At 40.8% G+C, this 21,755-nt stretch overlaps 3 protein-coding genes across 11 annotated transcripts in view; all 3 read right to left on the bottom strand.

Annotated features, from left to right (window-relative positions):
• Positions 1-6,747: 6,747 nt before the first annotated feature.
• cdkn1bb (cyclin dependent kinase inhibitor 1Bb) lies at positions 6,748-10,451 on the bottom strand. Its single transcript, XM_026177059.2, has 3 exons — positions 9,659-10,451; positions 9,315-9,433; positions 6,748-8,084 (listed from the first exon to the last, which is right to left on the bottom strand). The coding sequence occupies exons 1-2, from the start codon at positions 10,098-10,100 to the stop codon at positions 9,321-9,323; spliced, it is 555 nt and encodes a 184-aa protein (XP_026032844.1). The 5' UTR covers positions 10,101-10,451; the 3' UTR covers positions 6,748-8,084; positions 9,315-9,320.
• Positions 10,452-11,887: 1,436 nt separating this feature from the next.
• yars2 (tyrosyl-tRNA synthetase 2, mitochondrial) lies at positions 11,888-17,066 on the bottom strand. The gene is made up of 5 exons (XM_026175313.2): positions 15,167-17,066; positions 14,627-14,794; positions 14,300-14,455; positions 13,858-14,028; positions 11,888-12,219 (listed from the first exon to the last, which is right to left on the bottom strand). The coding sequence occupies exons 1-5, from the start codon at positions 15,952-15,954 to the stop codon at positions 12,060-12,062; spliced, it is 1,443 nt and encodes a 480-aa protein (XP_026031098.2). The 5' UTR covers positions 15,955-17,066; the 3' UTR covers positions 11,888-12,059.
• Positions 17,067-18,971: 1,905 nt separating this feature from the next.
• The window catches only part of pparab (peroxisome proliferator-activated receptor alpha b), an 85,777-nt gene continuing 82,993 nt past the window's right edge, over positions 18,972-21,755 (bottom strand). For all 9 annotated transcript variants that reach the window (XM_080303798.1, XM_080303799.1, XM_080303801.1 and 6 more), the window contains 2 exons: positions 21,129-21,582; positions 18,972-21,032 (listed from right to left, as the gene is read on the bottom strand). In XM_080303798.1, coding sequence (XP_080159924.1) covers positions 20,788-21,032; positions 21,129-21,582 — 699 coding nt within the window. In that variant the 3' untranslated portion in view covers positions 18,972-20,787. The remainder of the gene's footprint in view (positions 21,033-21,128; positions 21,583-21,755) is intronic.

Below are 21,755 nucleotides of genomic sequence, written 5' to 3'. Positions count from 1 at the left end.
TTAAAAATGTTATAAGTATGATAAAGCATGCGTAAATAAATAAATAAATAAATGAATCTATCAACAGAGGTTTAAGCACATTACTAGATAACTTGGTGCTGGGGAATTACGCAGTTTCCCAAATATCTAGCTAGCTTAGGCTAGCTTAGCTTAGCAGTTTAGCAAGAAAACAACTACCGCAAAAAATATATTAATGCCATTTGGAAGGTTTTTTTGGTATGGGTTGATGTGTCAGTTTTTACACTAAAGATCACTTTTGTATCGCCCAAACAAGCTCAATGCCCAGTTTATGTGCTATAAAAGCTATGTTCCACACTGTATTCTTCAACAGCTACACTTGCTTCACGTGCTTGACTTCATTCTTTAAATGTTTTAAATGGTAAATGTTCTAAAATGTTCCTTAGGCAGATTCTGCAGTGCAAACATCTCACTTAGCAAAGATATTAAGACTGCCAGTAACACTAAATGAGATACTTTCATTGCTATATATAGCTCACTTACTGCAAATACATGCATATTATGTTAACTGGTGATTCTAAATTGGCCAAAGGTGGAAGTGCAAGGCTGTACCCTCACACGCAAGATGGATAGCAAAATGGATAGCTCTTACATACTGACCCTTTAAGTACTTACTTGTTTCTATCTTTGCGTTGCAGCTGTGTGTTTACATAAGTGATCCCATAATTATTCAGTTGGTCTGTAGGCTTTTCTGCATCCTTTTATTCCTAACTGACAAAACCGTGTTGCTAAGCCGGCTTTCACAAAAGGAACAGATACAGTATGCCCTTTGACCCCTGTTCTGTTTGGTCCAAGCAGGGCAACATTGCCCCATGGGATAATAAATCAACCAGAGGCTAAGAGGTTAGCTCGACCCACTCTGACCTTTGGTCTTATGAGATTTTCCTCAGCCATATGTCTGTGGCTCAGCAGCGGCCCGCCCCTTGCTGTGACCAGAGGAAGGCCGAGCAGCCAACAACAACAAAAGCTCGGATCAGCCCTGTTCAGATCCAAAGATGTGTCTGAGCCGCTCAATTTCACGTCCTGGGTCCAGCCAGTCACAGAAACTCCGCCCAGGGCTGGCTCTGGTAATTGTGACTGGAGGTAATGCGTTGTTAACGGCTGCTGCAGATTTGAGGCGATGTCCAGGCACACTTCCAGGCCGAAGGTGGTGTGTGGGTGGGATGGAGTGGGGATGGAGTGGGGGCGGGCGGGGGGGGGGGGGGGAAGGGGGGTTACATAGGTCATATTATTGGGGACTTTTCTCCAGACAGGGAGAGAATTCCTGGCTGCAAAGCAGAAGGATTTCAGCGGTGCGATGGGGTTTGGCCAGCCAAGGCAGAATGTCCGGCATGGTGGACAGCTGCGCCGCTGAGCTACTGTAACGAGAGGGGTGGGGGTGGGTAGTTGTTGTTGGTGGTGTATTACTGTAAGACAACACATATTCTAAAAGCTTTGACCGTCACTTCATTGGTATGTTTAGATGTTCTGAAGTAATTTTGATTAGCAAGAGGAAGTGAAAACACAACATGAACACCAGAATTATTAGAAAAAATTTGCCTTGCAGTTCTTTGTATCGTGGTTTCACAATTAGACACAATTTCACAGACACAAAGGAGGTGTGGTAGACACAGCTTCTGTTTAGGTATCATCAAATGTATGTCACCCTCAATTTAGTATCATTTCTATTGTACGGCTGTAGCAAGCTGCCGAAATCCCAACACTGTCATTTGCCGTGAGTTAAAATTGAAAACAGAGTGAAGAATTGAATTTTGTGAAGTCAGTGTAACACATCTACAGCTGTGGAAAAGCAAAAGGTGGGTTTTCATATGGTGAAAAATCTGCTTTTCTCATCAAGGTCCGTGTTGAGGAACATGCTCATGCATTCTTATGACAGCAATCTTTTCAACACCATAACAGAACCGTGTAGTGTGGAGGCCCCGTGAGCCTCCTGATGATGAGGGCAGCAGAGAAAGAAAAAAGAAACTCAGAAAGGAGGTTACAAAGAAGTCTGGGTATACGGTCATAAAATGTGGGACGTGTTATCGCAAGTGAAAAGTGGAAAGTCGATGGATTTCTGGTTCGACTCCAAAGCAACACTGAAGACAGTTTTCCACTTGGTGTCACACTTTAACCAACAGTGTTCCCTGTGTCAAAGGTTTAGACATGCTGGCAGATCAGCTTGGTGGATGGGATCTAATTTGATGTATACTGTGGTCCGTGATGTAAGACATATTTTGAGTGACTGGAATTATTGCCCCATACAGTTCTTCAAGAGTTACGCAATGTTGCATCATATGGAAATATTTTTGCATCATGTCAAATACAAATCGCGACCTAACACACCCATGCTGCGATCGACTGTGTTCAAAGCTCTTCTGGCTTGTTTACACACAGTTACTGTACACATGTGTAGTTTTCCGTAACAACTATACATTCTTTTGGGGTTGGGGCTTAAATCTCACATGCTCTTTCACCTCAGTGAACTTCCACATATCGCTGCACACACATTTATTCCTTTGGTTATTTATGGACTGACTTACTCCTTTTACTAAAGGTTAGCAGGTCAACCCAAGTGTCAGTATTATCGATACAAACGCCAATATGGGTGTCAGATCAATACTAGTGCGATAGGATCGATACTTTGTTTATTAAACGTTTTAAAAAAAAGATAGACATCATGAAAAATGTCAGAAACCTTTTGTGGGATTTATAGTCTATACCAAATTTAAGCAATAGAAGTTGACCCAAAGTGTTTTAGAGACAGGCACATTGTACACTCCAGGTCTCCAAAGAACACAGTTTCAAAATACATGAAAAGTTGAATGGTGTTTTGTTGGGTAAATCTTAAGAGCTTTACAGTTTGATAACACCATTGTGTGAGATTCCTTGAGGTCAATGAAAAAGGATCTGATATGAAACTGATGAGAGGAAAGACTGTGCTCTGCACAGATGTTTCAGCGGGAAGAGTCGTCTCGATTTCTCAGCCAAATGCATCCAAATACACCCCTCAGCATTCCTGACAGGATTAGTGCGCCAGGTACTATCCACTGGTCAGAAGAGACTGGGAGAGGGAAAGAGATAAAGAGACTATGAGTGAGCATGCAGCACAGTCTGCTTGTTTTGTACGTCTAATGCTGCGTGCTTTAGCAGATTTCAATTGATAAGAGATAAAGGCTCTTTGATGGGCTGCAGGTGTGCTGCTTTAATGAGCATTACCCCCCGCCCCAATCCCACCCCCCGCCCCAAACTCCCTCACCTTTCTGTCCCCCCAAACTGCGCCGCAGATGCACATCTGTGCATCTGTCATTCAGAGCTCTGCAGTATCTCTGACCTCTTAACCTCTCCTCCCTGCCTCTCATTCACGCTAACTCTGCAGCATGCACCCTTTGCATACGACACCAGAGTATATGACATACTGAAGTTCTGACAGTGCATCTGCTATTCAACGAAGTCGTTTCCCTGTATTAAAACAGCCCTTCCTTGCTCAATTAATCAAATTCAGCAGTCCAAAAAAACAGTTGAAATTCCATCCCGGGCTGCAGCAAACGCTCAGCAAGTAAAGCAATTTGTATGCTTGCAGACTGTTAGAAACTACACTGGAGAAACCAAGAAACAGACACAGAACGAGACAGAGAGATAAATGTAAGGTGTTTGTTTGTGGCCACTTGCTTTCTCCTTATTCACAGCCTAAGGTGCCAGGGGAACAGCTCGATGACGTACGTTGTGGCCTGGGCAGGAAACACAGGGAGGAACTTGTGGCTTTATATTAAGTGCTGGGGCGCTTAACAGGAAAAGATAACCTGTTTCTGTTGATATAGCAAGGAAGTGTGAATTCTTGGCACATGCAAGATGTTGCAGAGAGGAACAGGCCAACGATGCCTTCCACATCTTTGATTGACTGGCTTACAGGAATTTCCTCAAACTCAGTGCGTTTTTTGTTTGGTTGGCTGTGCTGGAGTGTTACGGGAATGTTTTCTGGGACATTCCCGTTGTTGCAGAAAAGGTGTTTCCGACGCAGAGCTGGATGCTGCTGCGTCACAGCGGTCCAGGTGCACCCTTTTTACTGACCTTTTGAATAAGGAACCCTGTTATTCCCTGTCATTTAGAATATATATATTATTTAAGTGTTGATCCAATAGTTTAAACATTAGATTACATGAAATAGCAACAGCATGAGAAGTATGCTACAGATAAGGATGCTCAAGCTGTTATACAATTTATAGATATCTATATGAGAGTTTTACAAACAGTGTAGCATTTGGGAAATGTGTGCAACTTTTACACCAGCATTGTACAAATATACTTGAAGAAATTTGAAAAATGCACCCATGTAATACAAGGCTGGTGTGAATATGTGGAATGATGTCAGTCTTATGCATGCAAAAACACCTGCGACTGTTGCATTTTTCTGGAAAAAAAACCCAACAACAAAAAACTCTTTTGACATTTTTTTATTTACATTTCAGAACATGTCCCTTGAGTGCCTCATCAGCCTGCGTCATTTCACAACTTATAGCACTTTGTTTTTAAATGATCACCCTAACTGTCAAAATCCCATTAAAGCTAATGCATTTTATACATATTATGACAGTAAAAAACTTATTTGGTATTTCATTCATCATACATTTAACAGTATCACGTATATAAGTGACACTGATGTACACTGAGTATTACAGATTGCCTGAAACACAGTACTTCCACTCTTCTGCTCCATCCAATCAATCACTCAACCAATCAGGCACCCAGTCAGCCATTCAGTCAGTTAGTCAGCCACCTAGTCTGTCAGTCAGACACCAAGTCAGTCAGTCAGTCTGCTGTTTGGGTAGGGTGGAGGCTCATAGACGGGGCCTTTGTTTGAGCAGAGAAGCCCCAGACACAACAGTGGCCAGCCCTGGGCTCTTACAATGGCTGTCCACACAAAAGCCCACACACTGGGACAATGGGACAAGCTCAGAGTGGGGGTGCATGGCTGAGCTGAGGTTACCCACCTGCACACTTCAGGAGTGGACCCATCCCCCACACACTTTTACCGTACCACACCACTCACACCCCCACCATCTCTTGGGCACACTCAAATGCACAGCCTCCACCCATCCAGCTTTAAAATGCTCTAAGCACAGGTGTCTTCCTGTGCTGCTCATACAAGAAGGAAGTTGGGAAATTCTGTGCAGTGAAAACATTTAGTGAAGTTACTAGAGGTCAAAGAGCATCTCAGCACAGGTTAGGGCTCCACTTTTAGCATACATCACTCAGAGTGACAAGAAAGCTGAAAAGTACAACATTAAGACACTTCTGTTTAATAGAAACACCAATTTATTTGAAGTAGCATCACCGAGTCAGTTTTCTACTGAGTTTCAGACTCACGACAGCCAGATTGAACAACACTTACTCTGAGGAATTCTCTTTATATTATTATTACTATTATTATCAAGTACTGGATGAAAGTTGGTGTACAATGGCACATATGTGTTGCCTGATAGCACCTGTAAGAACACCTTTCATTTACTAATTCATCCTTTATTTGATCTTTTTCATGTTTCAAGTGGATTACTGTAGGTGATTTAATTACAAAAAAAAAATGCAAATTATAATTTTGACTGATTAAGGGTCAAACCAAATCAATACCTATGTGAATTAATTTTAAACATAAAAGACATAATTATGATTTTTCAGTTCGAAGATTAAAATGTATATAAGTACAATACTGAGCTTGTGTGCACATTGCATTGTACACATTCAAAAAAATTACTTGAATTAAATAAAAATTTATAAAAATAAAATTTTGATGAATTTGATATATTATAGAAGACACATGTATGAAAGAAAAGTTTTTAAAAAAAATCACTCTGGGTCTTCCAGTTACACACTCCCTTATTTTCTTACACACACACACTTTTTATAGACACAGACAGATGCAACTAAGCCCATGTAAATAGTGAAAAAGAAAAAACAAATGGTAATAAAAAAAAATAAAAAAAAGCCTAACAAAACAAAAAACCTGACTTGCCTTGTTTTACTTTGCATTCAAAAGACTCTTGTACTGAGATTAAAAGCAAATGAAAGCCTTACCCATAAATTACTAAATGTTACTGGCTGCAGCGAGTGGTCTGCTTTCCCCACTGTCTTTTTGATTGGATGACTAAAGTGTCAACCTGCTGCTCATAGTGCTGATGGAATTATATTGGGAGTGTCACTGTATTATTCCAGGAAGTCCACCCACACAGCTGTTGCAAATACTTTGTACGTCCCAATGATTTGGGGAATGAACAAAGCAAAAACTATTTTCATCCTATTTTTCTACAAACCAAGTGTGTAATTTACACCGAGTGTAAGAAGGAACCACAACTCATTTTTTTCTTTTTTAATTGATTGCAATACATTTTATAACCACACATTAAAAAAATGCACATCAAAATATTTTACCAGGCTCAGTTTGCAACCTTTATAAGAAAAGAAACAAAACAAAACACTACCAAAAATATGGTTTTACAAAATAAAACAATTATAATAAAGTAAATGCCACTTTGGATAACCGTAATCAAAAACCCATATTTTTTTATTCTACATAAAAAAAATAAAAAAAAAAAGGCTTGACATAAATAAGTTAGTATATTTCTCAGTGTTTTTACAAAATTATGTACAAAGGTACATTGCAAAGATTTACATAATACACAGGCATGGTGACTGCATTCCAGAGACGAGCTGTTTTCTGTCTCCATTTAGGTGTACCCTGGTCTTTTTCAAAAAAAAAAAAAAAAAAAAAAAAAAAAAAAAAAACCACACTTCAGGCAAATAAAGGGAAGCTTTTAGATGCTCATGTGCATCCTCAGCAGGCTAACAACATTGATGAGAAAAGTACAAACATCTCTCGGTTATCACAAAGTAACACAATGTGAAGTCAATTGAAGAGCACAAGCAGTGCTGGCAAATATATTGATGCAACCATGTATTTGGTATTGTAGGACATTCAACCCTTTAACAAAAAAACCAAAAAAAACCCAAAAACAAACAAAACCCCTCACAAGCCTTAATGTTCATCAAACAATAGGAACAGTCAAAGAGAACTCAACCTGTGCAGTTTGTATAGTCTTTGTCCTTCAATATCTGAGTACCTCGCAACTCCAGAGCGTGGGAGGGAAAAAAAAAAAAAAAAAAATCTTATTCCAGGATTAAGCTGATGCTAAAAGCACCTCAATTACAAAATAAATATCAAGGGACTTAAAGACTGTCCTTACACAAATATTACACTTCTTCCTGTTAAACTAGATCGTATAGGAGAATTTACACTTGGTGACACTAGACTTAGCAGAAAAAGGGGGGAAAAAATTATTAAAAATCAAAAAAACGCTACATTTGTACCATTCTTCAATGCTGAGTTAGGAAGATGACGAGGGAAGAAACACTATTAAGAAACCGTAAGAAGCCAAAATTTTTTGTTTTAAATGTAGCAATTAGGGACTGTGTCAACACCCCCCCCCCCCAAAAAAAAAAAGAAAAAAGAAAAAAAATTAAAACAAGAGAACAGCATTTTGGAAACATTTATCAAACATTGCAATTCAAGTCAAATCAAAATTCACACCGTTTTACATAAAGGATTTCTTTTTAAATCATAATGTCTTATGTGCTACATATGGAGAGAAATAATATATGTTTATATATTTATATATATATTTTTTTTTTATTTACACACAGGTAGTTAAAAAAAGAAAAAAGAAAAAAAAAAGGAGCAAAAAAGTAAATTAAACCTAATTGCACACTGCTACATCGACTGCTTTTAGAGGAAGTAACTTTTAATTAAGTGCCAAAAAAATTTAGTGTTTCTATTCAGTGCTTCAACAGCGTCCTTCCCAATCTTCAGGAAGGTTGATATGTTTCGGATGCTGTGTAGATCCTCTTCCAAAAAAACAAAACAACCCCCCCCACAAAACAAAACAAAACAAAACACTAGACTAAAAGCAAACAAACAAAAGAAATTACAAAAAAACAAAAACAAACAAACCCTAAAACAAAACCAAAAAACAAACCAGCCAACACTGAGGTTTCTCCATGTTAAACAAGGAGGGGGGAGGCATTCATCTTCAGTTCTGTGAGACAAAACAGATGAAAGAAAGAAAAAAGAAGCATAAGAGGTTGCAATGATGACACTAATGTGGGCATTGTGCAACAATTTCTGCAAACAAATAAATGAATAAATAAAATAAAATAAACTTAGTGTGGTCTAAGGGGTAAACCTCAGAGCAGCAGGAGACCTGAATGAACTAATTAGTTTTGTACATGTATTAATACATAAATAAAAACTGATATCAAAAAAGAAAACCTGGTATAGTTTTACATTAGCACCCCTATTTAATCATGAAAAGATCTGAAAATGCCTATGAGACAGCCTTGTTTGGGGGTATTTTTTGATTTCTACAATTAAAAAAATAGAAATAAATAAAATGCATTAAATAGAAGTGACCACCCCCCAGCTTTGACAGTTGACATCCTGCCATAACAATGCTGATTGCATGCCTATTGGCCGTCGCCCTGGCCAGTACACACACACCCACACACTTGCTTTCAGACCTGCACGACTCTTCTGCACACTCTCCACCGGCAGGGACAGATGTGTGTTGTAACGTTAGTGTGCAACGCGTGTGCAGCACTGCACAGAGACCAGCCCCTTCCCGTCCCTGCTCTCAGTTGCTGACGTGTTACACTACTACACTGTTGTTCAGCACTTGTTTACAAGTTTCGACGGAAACTCAACGGACTCACCGTGTCAGACAGCGGTTAAATGTTAAAGATCTTTAAAATGTACAGGCATTATTTGTTCGTTTGTTTTTCCTTCCCCTGTTTCACCTCGATCGCAGTGTATCGACAGAGCTCTCTCTGTCCGAGTGGAAAATTAAAAACCAACCCCCCCCCCCCCCCCCCCACAACCCCTTTTACTCCCTCATGTTTCTGTCCCCGCTCATTAATGAATGAGACAGACTGACAGCACATTTGAAGGACGTGCACAAAAGTATGCAGACTGTCAAAGCTGTGTAACATCCAAATCTTATTTAAGTGAACTGAAAGGGTGTTTAAGCTGAATTAGAATGCCTCCTAATGGTTTAAAAGCGGTATCAATTTTTCAGTAAACGAATAACCAGATGTTTTTGCAGATTTACTCGTTTTCCAAAGGTACCCCCAGTTGGGAGATGGAGTAGCCAGTAAACAGCCTACTGTAGTTACACTATGCACAGAGCTTTTTTTTTTTTGTTACGAAATCTTTGCTTTTCCTTAAGAAAAATATGATTAAAAAGGAAAAATATTGCATGAACAGTCTTTACCTTTTCTCACGTTTTCCTCTTGGGACTGGTCTTTCTGGGCGTGTGCTCTGCAGAGTGACTCCGACTCGGACAACTAACATCTGAGCTGCTGTGTGACCTCTTGCTCGGAACAGGGGAGTCTGCAAAAAGCAAAAAAAATAAAAATAAAAACAAAAATTTCGTCATTTCTTAAAAAAAAAATAAAAAAAAGTGGTATAGTGTTGCAGGCAAACCCCACTCTTTACAGTGCTTTTTGGGGCCATGATTTTCAAAATTTTATTTTCGGTGCACAAATCAATACGCGATCAGCTGCGTTGCTCAGAAACAACTGATGTAAACGGGTTAAACTGGAGCGTATGTAGTACCGTGACACGCGTGTCTTTTCCTCAGCGCTGTACACTGTTCCGTGCACTCCATTTGCCCGTCAGCCCTGTCGGGATCTTCGCTCGGAGGCACCACAACACAACTGTGATTCCCGTTAAGATCCACATTGTTATTCCCAGTGGAGCAGACGCCTTTCTTCGTAAGCGGCTGCCGAGTGTAGAAGCCCGGCAGGTCTCTGCAATCCACTAGTTTCCACTCGAACCTGGAGTTGGCCCTCGGCGTGTCAGTGGCGAAGTCGAAGCCCCAGTGGTCGGAGGCGCGCTCTTCCAACTCCCGCAAATGTCCCTTTAAATCCCTCTTTAACTCTTCGTGATCCACCGAGCCGAAGAGGCTCCTGCAGGCTGACGGTTTCGGGTGTTCAGACAGCCGTGAGTCCGTCCGCTCCAGCGTCGGGCTCCCGTTTGAAAGTCGAACATCTGACATTTTGCTCCAGCAAAACACGCAATTTTTTAAAACAGCCTGGAGCGTCCAGTTTTTCACGAGGAGGGAAAAAACAAAAACAAAAAGGCAGCGCACACACACACACACAACACTCAAAAACAACGGTTATCTCCTCGTCGCTGAGAAAGCTCCAAAAAAAGCGTGAAACGCGTTATGCCATGCATATGTCGGAATGCAGACGCGAACAGCCGCCGTGTTGTGAAGCCCTGCGTAGTCTCATCAAAACAAAGTGCTCAGGAACTGAAGGCGCTCTGTCAATTTTGTCCCGTAGCGAGAGAAACTGCAGACAGCCCTTCTCTTTCGCCCAATATGGCGAAAGGTTGATGTGGGGGTAGGGGCATGATTGACATGCTGAGCTATTTAAATTCCCGAAGAGGTCGCTCATTGGTCAGAGTTTTTAAGCCCGCCTACTTTTCTTAAGGTGGACCGGCTAAATTAAGCCGCTCTGATTTCTTTTTTTCTCCTTTTCCCTTAAAACAAAAAAATATCAGCGTGTGAGTGTCATGTATATATGTAACTCTGTATTTAACGTATAATAAATAACTGAGTGGGGGAAGAGGATGTACAAAAAAAGGTTATTGATAATAAATGTTGTCATGGCTGTGCCAAATAAGAAAAATTATAATCTTTGAAATAAAAAATAGCATAACAAATCATTCCTAACAGGTGCAGAACAATTAACTTAAAACAAAAAGAACAAACAAAAAAAAAATTGTGCCAATCTGGCTAATGTGTATCTTTATGACATGCCATTTCCACCAATTATCTGCACCTCAGTGGTTAAGGTCAAGGTCAGCACACATCAGACTCTGTCCACACTGCCACCAGAACCCAGAGCGAAAAAACAAAACAAAAAACACAGTGCTAAAAAAAACAAAAAAACAAAACAAAAAAACCCCACACAGTATCAGAAGTCAGCAAATTTAGAAATTTTTTTTTTTTTAAAAAAAGAAGCCGAAAGTACTCAATGTTAAAGTTTTTCCCCCGACACCTCAGGAAAAACTTGGCAGGTTCGCACAAATCCCTAGCGTTATCCAAATCCCATTAGAAATTACCAATAAAAAAAAGAAAAATATGGAAAATTTTAATTTTATGTTTTTAACCCTAATCTGGAAAAAAGTAGGCAGGGTGTGCCAAAGTGCAAAGCGGTGATTTCTAAATTTACACTGACTCTCATATTGAGGACACTAGATTAAATGTTTTGATCATTACCTGCAAGGAGGAGGGATCAGTAATCTGCTAAAAATGAGCAGATGTGTTGCTTTCAACACAAGTCAGGTCAACAATAATGTACAAATTCCTGCTTTGAATTGAATTTGAAAATAATAGTCCAAACTTCTTTGTTTCTTATTTAAGGCTCTATTTAAAAATGTGATCTTCAAGCAAAAGTACTGTTTGTTTTTAAATTTATCAAGCTTTTTTTTCCAGCTTCTTTTTCTTTATCGTCCAAGTTTTACACTTTTCCACTGAAGGGGAAAAAAACAAACAAAAAAAGCCCCCAAAACAAGAGTGATGTCAAAAAAGATGCTCGCCTCAGGTTCTGATCAAGATGAAACAAATTGGATTTGCTTAAAATAGAAGCAAGCAACCTGCAAGAAATGATGCAATTTAATTTTACTGTGAGCAATTATTTACTTAAGAGGTCACAGCAGGCTATGTGCTGCAGCTGTGGCTGCTGGCTGGCCACCATTAATTCTGGGGCAATGATGCCCCCTAGTGGTCATCACACCGCCTCTCAATGTCCATACAAAGTAACCAGGAAGCAATCGTGATATCAAACGCTTTTAATAGAAATGTTTTAAATAAACATTTAATCTGTACATACACATATTTATATCCAAAAAAATGGAAATGATCCTTCCTGACTCTGCTGAGGTGTAGTCGCCTACCTTCCCAGTTAGTCCATTATAATATAGTGGTCTCCTGCTTGATAAGGCACCGTCAGAGGCTAAGCCACTTGATAATGTAGAAGTTCTTCTTGCCCACTCTGAGCAGCGTGAGTCCATTAGCCAGGATGTGGAGTTTGGGGATCAGTACCTGCTCCGGGTTGTCTGTACGTGTGTGGTTGATCCACACTGCTCCATCTGAAACCATTTGATACCTGCACACAAACATTTACACCATCAGTTAGGACAGGGTTTCATCTTGAAAAAGAAAATCTAAAAGTCATGTGAAAAAGAAAGTACACCCTGTATTCTTCCACAGGAATTTAGAGAGTGAGGAGGATCCAGGAGCTGCTAATCAAATGGACTTAACTGATCTACAAGTGTGAGCACCTCTAAAGGTTTTGGCAGTTTACTGGTCTGAGGCATTCGGGCACATGTTAACATAGTGCCAAGGAGGAAAGACAGCAGTGGCTTTAACAAGGTCATAAGGTCAAATAATTTCAACTCCATCTCTGTACAGTCAGAATGATTATTCACAACTCGGAAACATTCAAGGGAGCTATCAATCCTCAGATAAGTGCACATCCCAGCAAAGGTCAGACTATGCAATGTTCAGAGAAACTCCAAAAAACCCCAAGAGATACATCACAGACAGTAGAGGCCTTTGTTAGCATTTTTAAATGCGGAAGTTCATGATAGTACAATTAGAAAAGAGTTAACAAGTCTTATTTGGAATCGTTACCAGAAGAAAGCCTCCTCTCTCCTTAAAAAACAAGCAAGCTGTCCTTTGAATAAACAAGACCAATGTGGATATATACTTGACCTTCACATTTGGAGTGAACCAAATACAGCAAATCACAAACACCTCATACTGACTGTCAAGCACGGCGGTGGAGGGCTGATGATTTGGGTTCATTTTGCAGTTTTGCATGGCTTGGGTAGTAGCCAGAAGAAGGAAACAACGTACTTTTCAACAACATTTTTGAAAATACGTTAATCTGATCATGACATTTTTATGCTGGTAACCTATAATTATGACACATTTAACTGTTTACATGTTGCAGGGCTGTTGCTACATTATACACCTTAGATGTGGCAGTTATCTTGGCTGTAGCTACATGACAGCAGAGCTAGAATCAAAGAAAACGCTTTTGTTTTCTACAAAAGAAGCTTTTTGAAATGTGGCGGCGTGAATGTGACTGGTTGCTATCGTTGCACTAAAGGCACACATCAAACTGTTACATGGTTACAGGCTGTAGGGGCAGCTGCAACCCAGCTAACACAAGCAATGCTTTTTTTTTTCCTCAGGAAACCAGCTTATGAAATTTGACTGCGTGATCGTGACTGGGTGTTATCGTTACACCTCGGACACAAAGAAGTTGTTGTGGCTACCTGTGAGCGTTATCACTGAAGAACAAAGAGACCACAAACTCCTGCACCTGCTGCAAAAAAACACTACTCTTCAGCACTTGTGTTCTACAGGATAGAAATAAAATAGCTGTGACAGTCAACTCAAAAAGGTTCAGATGTTTTTCATTGAAGATTTTAGCTTCATTTACTAAAAAATTATTTGGTTAACAAAATTCAGCGGGCTGGAGGATAGAAACAAAGTATCGATCTTATCTTGCTACTCTCGTTCTGATACAAATACCAACTTTGGTATCGGTGCTATCGACATTTGGATCAATCCCCCCACCTCTATTTCCCAGAATGTGTAACTGCATTACACACCATACACAAAAGATTACACTGTGGATCTCTGGGTGCATGTATGCTCACACTAACAAGCTCTATCAAAGCACTACATACCACTCTGGTACCGCATTTAGATAAAGGAGAACTGGGGTGCTTACCCTCTGGGACCCTCAGGGATGGCGCCGACCTTGCGGCAGGCATCTATAACAGTTGTCCCCGGCTCCAACAGCAGCTCATGGAAAGGTGCCTCCCTGAAGAGTTCCTGAAGCTCCTCATCACTCATTTCCTCCAAGGCTTGCACGCTGCTGTGATAAAGTGCATTGGTGCATCTGCAATGACGACATTAAATATGACCATTCTGTCCACATGGAAGACAGAGGACATGGGCAGCCACAGCAAACAAAGACTACAGCAATGAGCACTTTCCTCTTACTGTACTGCAGGCATAACATTTTCCACTTTTTGGCAGAGCATAGTCCTGCTGTTCTAAACACAATGCACTTTGACTCTAATAAGTTACAGCGTAAAAGAGCTCTAGATGAGGATTCAAGAAAATAAAATGTATAATTTAGGGGAATAAACACACAGATCAATTCTAACCTCTTTGCAGTCTCCAGGCCCTCCTTTCCATGCACCAGTTTTGTCACTTCAGCAGCCAGTCTTTTGTGGGCGAGGCGTTTACTTGGATCTTCTCTCTGTTGCTCCATCAGTTTCTCTACCTCTGCCAAAGGCAGAAAGGTGAACAACTTCAGATACCTACAAAAAAAAACAAAAAAAAAAAAACAGCCCACACAGTACACCTCAGCATCCTATGACTGTGCACCGAATACTTACTTTCGGATAAAAACAGGGTTGCGATGAGACGTTTGTGGATATTGCACTTTCATTAAAACTCAACAAACATGATCAGCCTTCACTTCCACATACCCTTCCACACTGGCATCAGGCTGCCTGAGAAAGAACTGGTAGAGTTCAAAGGGTGACGTCTTATCTCTGTTGAGCCACACTGCATTGCCTGCAGTTTTCCCCAGCTTGTCCCCGACAGTGCTGGTAACTAACGGGATGGTCAGGCCGTACACCTCCTCGCCGCTTACTCTGGAGAAAAATAACGTTTTCAGTGTTTCAAGGCAGCCTTCAGGGTAAATCTGGCAGGCATGTGTATGTTTTGGTTGGTAGAGAGACAGGCAAAAAAAAAAAAAAAAAAAACCCAACCCAAAAACATCTTGGTGGTATAATTGGGTGTAGAACTTAATGTCTCAAAAAATTTGATGTATGTGCATCTAATGATCAAGAATATATAGTGAATTTGCAGATTTTATAATGGAGTCTGAAATACATGCAGGGTTTATCCACACAAAAATAGCCTAGTCCTGCTTCAAAAGGTGGACTGCAGGCTTATCAGGGACAGGTAATTGTGAATTAATTAGCCCAGTACTGTAACAGTAGTGGGCTTGGAAAAACATTTACTTGTGAATGTACTCATGGCCAGACATCAAGTTGCCCAGTTGGTCGGTGCCTCCAAGCTGAATCTTGCAGCCGTATATTTGGTTCAGGTGGTGGAAGTCATAAGCTTGGAACAGCTGGTAGGTGAACTCTGTCAGGCTCATGCCCTCGGCGCTCTTTAGCCTGGACTGCACGCTGTGGCGGCTGAGCATGGTGCCCATCCTGAAGTGTCTTCCAGCCTCCGACAGAAACCCCACCACGCCCCAGTTCTTATACCAGCTCAGGTTGTTTAGAACAGTCACGGTTCCCAGCGGCCTGGAACCGTCGTGAAAGTGCAGCTCGTGGTTGGTGAAGATCCTCTGAATGCTCTCCCGGATGCTGTGGGTGTTCGCCTTCACCACGTCCGCGGACAGCTGCTCCCGCTCGCTCGTCTTCCCGCTCGGATCTCCGATTTGTGCCGTGGCTCCTCCGAGCACCGCGATCACATGGTGTCCGGCGCCTCGGAAGTGCAGCAGGCCGATGAGAGCGAGCAAGTTCCCCACATGGAGACTGTCGGCTGTGGGGTCAAATCCGCAGTATACCGTCTGAGCACCGGATTGGAGCAGCCGGGGGAGCTGCTCTTGGGCTGCGTTTTCTGGGAATGAGTCTTTCAGAACGCCGCGTTTGTGCAGAGAGAGAAGCAGCCCGTGGTGCGCGGAAGAAGAAGAGTGAAATTTAGACCTGAGTGTGAGGCAAAGAGTGGCCGGCCCGAGAAGATTACAAGAGCCACGCCGCCACACATAACAGCAGATACCCACCATGGACGCAGCCATGTTGGACAATGTGACAAGAACACGGAGGTGGAACTGAGTAGAAGCTTAGGTCGTTTGGTAGGAGCAGAGCGCCCTCTGGTGCGGTGGTTCTCAAGGAAACGCTTGGGTGTACTACCCGCAGTTTACATATACTCATCGTGGGCATGAATGCTGTGGTCAGTTTGGACTTTTAATGATTTCTTTGAGCTATTTTCCCCCTCTGATGCGCAGGGAAGCAAAACAACGAAATGACTTTGCTTGGACCAAGAGTGTTCATCTTTAATATGCACACAGAGGAATTTAGAGTTATAGGCTCTTTCAACAGCCTCTTTGTTGATGTACACAGGACCTGTGTCTGTTCTCTTAGACCAGGGGTGTCAAACTCAACTACACAGTGGGCCAAAATTCAAAACTGGAACAAAGTCACGGGATAACATTAATATTTATAAAAAAAAAAAAATCTTCCTCCAGATATAGGAATGAATCTTTTCTTATGGACTCAAATAAGTTTTGCTGGAAAACTGAATATGGAACAAGCAAAGCTTAATACTAAACAATATATATATTAGCTGTATAATACCAGTAGGCCAGCTCTAATAGTAATTTGGTATGGCTTCGCGGGCCAAATGTAATTAGGCTGCGGGCCAGAGTTTGACACCTATGTCTTAGACGGTCTGAAGTCCACCACAATCTCCTTGGTTTTGCTACCAAGGAGACAGTGTGTGTGTGGTGAGGTTGTTAGTGGTGCACCGTGCCATTAGGTTCTGCACTTTATCTCTGTATGCAGTCTCATCATAACTGGAGATCAGGCCAATGACCGTTGTGTGAACTAATGGTGTTTGTCACACGGGAAGGTTGACAGTCATGGATGAATTGGGCATAAAGAAAAGGCTCAGCAGCAAATCCAGGGTTCTGCAGTTTGGACTACCAGTTTGCTGGAGTTACCCGTTTTAAAATGACCCACAGGATCAAAAGTATACATACAGCTCATCTAATATGTGGTTAAATGTCCCTCAGCAGTCTTGTTGATGGCACCTTGGTTTTGTATGTGCACATCTTGGTGTCGTAAAGATGCATCTGAACTAGAAACCTAGCTCTGGTATAAAAAGTAAATAAGGCAATGTTATAATAAAAATAACTTGCACTGACTGGCGTTACCTACTAAAGTCTGAACACACGATACGTAGCAGATTTTAAAATCACTTTATTTTTAAATCCATTCAATCTCAATTTGTTTCATCGTTTAAATGACTAAATATACATTCATCAAACATTTACAGTATTGTTATCAAGCCACAGTACACATTAACAACACATCGAAAGGGAGACTCCATGGTCTCTTTGCATGACACTACAGCCACAGAAACAAGTTTAACTCAGGAGAGAAAAAAAAAATCACGTTTCTAAATCCTATAACTGCTGCCCCAAGTAAGCCCAAGTTTTTCTTTTCTTTCTTTCAGTTCAGGAAAAACAAAAATAAAGGTAATCTTAATCTGTATTGTTGTTGGTGTATGCGTATTGTAAGGCAGAGCACTCTATACTCACTCCAGAGTGAATGAGGAAGGGAAAACAGTACTGTCCTATATCCTGAGCTAGTTCAACAAAGGAAGACTACGATTCCCTGATAAAAGTTTAAAAGTCCCTTGACAGTTCAACACACAAAAAAACATTCTTAAGGGAAAGCTGACTTTGCAAATTTACATGACATCTTGTTGACATTTTAAGTTGCCTTGTTGATAAAGTTTCTAGCAGTTTTTTTTTTTTATGTTTAACATTTAAAAAGTCTGTATTTTTGAAAAGCAAATCCTTCACTGTTACTGCCCAGAAGGGTGCACATTGTATAGAATGTACAGTGACATTATTTTCCAGCCTGTGGGACCCTTTTGTGTCACAAACAGCTAAATCTAGCTGAAGATGCCAACAGTTTACAAGTGTGTGCGCAAGAAACTGTTTTTATTTTATTTATTTTTTTTAAATCTGGTGTTTTATGGCACACACTAAGGCACACACAGGTTTGTGGTTTTTCCCCGAGCACACCTGGGATGAGCGAGTCCCAGGAAATCTGCAAGGTTAAAAACTGAGCTGCGCTGAAGTGGGTCTGACATTCTGTGACCAGATATATGCAAGTAGAGGCAGTTTAAAGATCAGTAATCTACTTATGGCATAAGAAATGCTTGGTAAGTTATTACAATATAGCAGCGAGTGAGAAAAGTCAGACAAAAACAAAGAGAAAAAGCACGATGAGATCAGAATTGTAAAACAATATACGTGTTTTTCTCATTACTGCAACACATTTACTGCTATAGCATGTGATTTAATGGCAAATTACATTACGAGTGCATTCAGTTTCTCTATAAACCAACAGAGATATTATGTGACCCCCCCCACCCCCCCCAATCTGTGCATATATTACCCCCTTTGTTTTCTTATGTACAACCTGAGATAAAAGCATTAGAAGAAGGGATTAGTACTGGATGATCAGTGCTAAGCTGTGCCTTCACATTTCCTATGAAATGTTTTGTTCCTTTTTACTCTTCATGGTAATCAAAAGGTCACAGAGGTCAAGTTTATAACTAACCACTCAAACGTGTAAGCTAGTGTAGCCCTGCGCACACCACGCATGCTTGCAGTTTAAAATTCTAGTGCTTAATTCGACAGATAAACGAAGTGCAACTTGAAGGAACTGAATGCACATTATGGTCTAGATGACTCTCCATTTCAAAAATTCAGATCTATGGATATGCAGATTACCAGTTGCCCTGTTACACCTTAAGTCTATTTACAATGTACTCTTCAGCTGTGCCATTTCAACTAAACACATGTGAGATTTTGTTATTTTATATATATATATATATATATATATATATATATATATATATATATATATATATATATATATATATATATATATATATATATATATATATATATATATATATATATATATATATATAGTCATACTTCAGTATAAAAATACGATTCGATTCAAAGACAAGCATGACGCATTTAGACCAAAAAAAAAACAAAAAAACAAAAAAAACAGTACATAACTACATTTACTGTAAATGTTCAAACATCTGAAAGTATTCACCCAACTTACGAATACAAAAGTCAATCATCATTAGTACCTTGTTTACCACGAGAGTTAAAAGCTGGGGTGAGCAGTCAGTGTGAAAGCTTCAGTTATGTAAAGCCTGCTCTGATGTTGCGATGTGTTACAAACATAAGGAACATTTCTCTGAATTCAATGATCATTTCAGGACAGTGTGAGTGATGAGGCAGAAAAGGAGTAGCGCCCTCTCACAGAGAGTCAGATGTGTATGATCTGAACTATCAGAAAACTATGCATGTTTTCAGCATTCCCTTAACATAGGTCCTCTGATGTCCACCGTATGTATTTTATATTAAAGGCAGTGTGACAACAAAATGCAGGAGCGGCACTTTCACATGGAAATGTGCCTATTTTGTTAGATAGCAAAAAACACCAAAGCCAGAGAATAACTGAGTAGGAAAAGGGCTACAGACTCATTTTTCTTTTACCTGCATACGTCCAGATTGACTGTCTTCTATAACTGGCCAAGTGATTTCACAGAGAAAACTAAACAAATGAAAGTGTGACAACCTTTCAACTAACAAACTAGATGTTTCACCAATGAGGCCTCATCACTGTGGTTTTCTCTTAGCTGGGAAAAATAAAAACAATTACATTTTCATCAGGGAAAAATGTGCACATAAGATTGTTAAATCTTAACTAACACGTGTGTTATGAGGACCAAACAGACAGTTAAACACAATAACAGAGAGAGAGATTCGCTGAGTGAATTCATGTGTCGCCCGTGTCAGAGTTGTATTGTGGTTAATAACAGTGTTAGCCCTTTAATACCAGAACACACATCAGGAGGGAGTGCTAAACACCTGTGTATGTCTTTTTTGTCCTTTGAAACCTCCATTAGAAAAGTGTCACATTAACATATCACAGGCATGCTTGTGCTTCAGTGCATTGTGGTGCATGTACACAGTGAGTCTGAACTTTGGGCACTGCTACCTAATTTAAAAAAAAAAAAAAAAGCATTCCCAGTACAGTTTGTGGACAACTTAAGCACTAAGTCGTATTTCTTGTTAAGAATATTAAAATAAAAGAAAATAATAATAATGATGATGGCAATTTCTACTGTGTCATTAAGAAGTATGACTTCGGGGACATGACGTACAGATAAAATGGTTATGTTCAGGACGTGACTCCACAGAAAAGCTTGAGAATCACGGTGGCGGGCTGGTGTGCTCATAACCACTGGCTCCTCAACCGGCCACATTTTGGTAGCCAATTGAGGAGAAGCTGCCTTGATTTAAACTGCATAATTGCTGCTGTTATTAAGTTATTCGGGCATATGGCTCGTTGCTGTAAAACATCCGGCTGGAGTGGCAATTATAAAGTTCACTTTTGTTCTTCAAATTAGGGTTACCTCAGGGTTTCACCAAGGAGGCGACCTTACAGACGTTTTAAAAAAAATATGGAAAAAAGAACATTTAGAGTTTGGTCAGAGATTGCATTCAGTGGTGTCTGGACAGGGGCTCAATCAGCTGTACAAAGTATCTTAGCATACATGATTCTTCTGCCTGATAAGGTTCACACACAATGAAGTGGAAAGCACTTTGTCAAATCAAATGAATCATCAGCCTCCTTTTTCTTCACCTTTAGGTTCCCTTACACTGGACAGACACCAAAGCTAACCCTTTAGGGTCAGAGGTTAAGTGGTTCAAACCCAGTATGTGGACGTCTCCTCTTCTTTTCAAGTCCCCGCTCAGAAGGAGATGGTTTCTTGTTTTCCTACTGTGGTTATACCTCCAAAGTCTTCAGTACATGTCTCTGTAGATCTCCTGCAGGAGCGGATGCAGTGAGGTGTCCTCTGTCTTTTTGATCTCCTGCACAAGCTGTGCGTGCTCAGTGACTAACTGCCTCAGGTCAGCTAGTTTCTGCAGCAGCTTGGGGAAGAGGAAAGTGTCATCGGGGTGATTGGCCAGCAGATGGAGCTGCAGGACCTGGACGATGCTCTCCTGCATCACGTCGATGTGTGCCACATTCACCAGGCCTGGCCGGTCTAGCCAAAATGAAAATGAGAGAAACATCATCATCTTTTGTAATGTAAAAAGGATTTTATAGGATACTGAAGAATGCATGCAACAAATTTCCTCACCGCCACAGCAGATGATGGCAGCCACAAAGAGAGCCAGATCACTGTCGTCCAACTCCAGCGCATTAAACTTCATGGCAAACTGGAACTTTGGCTCCATCATGTCGCTGAACGGTCGACGCAGGCTCTTGAGGAATTCCCGGGTGATGAAGCCTGAGCCGTACGCTACAAGAAGCCCGTCCTTGTTCATACTGGAGGCGAGCATGGCGAAAATGGCTTCGTACACTCCGTATTTCAAAAGAGTCACCTGATCGTTGAGGTCCAAGCTCGAGAACCCGGGGACGGACTTTGCAAACTCTGTGAGCTCCGTGACGGTTTCCACCGACGTGCACTGGCAGCAGTGGAAAATCCGAACCTCCACCTCCTTGTCCTTCATCGCTCCCACGGAGCCGACCATCTTGGCCGCCAGTGTCTGCTCTGCCAGCTGGAGGGTCTCCATGTCGTGAATGACAAAAGGCTGTGGATGGTAGGGAAATAAACGTCACTATAAAACTAAAAATATAATGCTTTGTTAAAAATGTGTCTCAGCTGAAATGCAACACAGGTTATAGAAGCGAGAACTGGGATTTTGGCCTGTTAACAAAAGACGATTCGTGACAGACGAGACCTGACATGGAACATGCCGACTCA

This window comes from Astatotilapia calliptera, chromosome 7, assembly GCF_964374335.1.
Source record: "Astatotilapia calliptera chromosome 7, fAstCal68.1, whole genome shotgun sequence".
NCBI classification, from domain to species: domain Eukaryota; kingdom Metazoa; phylum Chordata; class Actinopteri; order Cichliformes; family Cichlidae; genus Astatotilapia; species Astatotilapia calliptera.
Note: the sequence above shows the minus strand (reverse complement) of the source record. Positions and strands in the feature narration are given on the sequence as shown.

Coding starts and splice junctions, on each gene's coding strand:
- cdkn1bb (XM_026177059.2), bottom strand. CDS start 10,100: ATGTCAGATGTTCGACTTTCAAACGGGAGCCCGACGCTGGAGCGGACG. Junction 9,434..9,658: donor GAAAAGACACGCGTGTCACG/GTACTACATACG, acceptor TGCTTTTTGCAG/ACTCCCCTGTTCCGAGCAAG.
- yars2 (XM_026175313.2), bottom strand. CDS start 15,954: ATGGCTGCGTCCATGGTGGGTATCTGCTGTTATGTGTGGCGGCGTGGC. Junction 14,029..14,299: donor GGCCTGGAGACTGCAAAGAG/GTTAGAATTGAT, acceptor TCGTCATTGCAG/ATGCACCAATGCACTTTATC. Junction 12,220..13,857: donor ATCCCTGAGGGTCCCAGAGG/GTAAGCACCCCA, acceptor GTTTGTGTGCAG/GTATCAAATGGTTTCAGATG.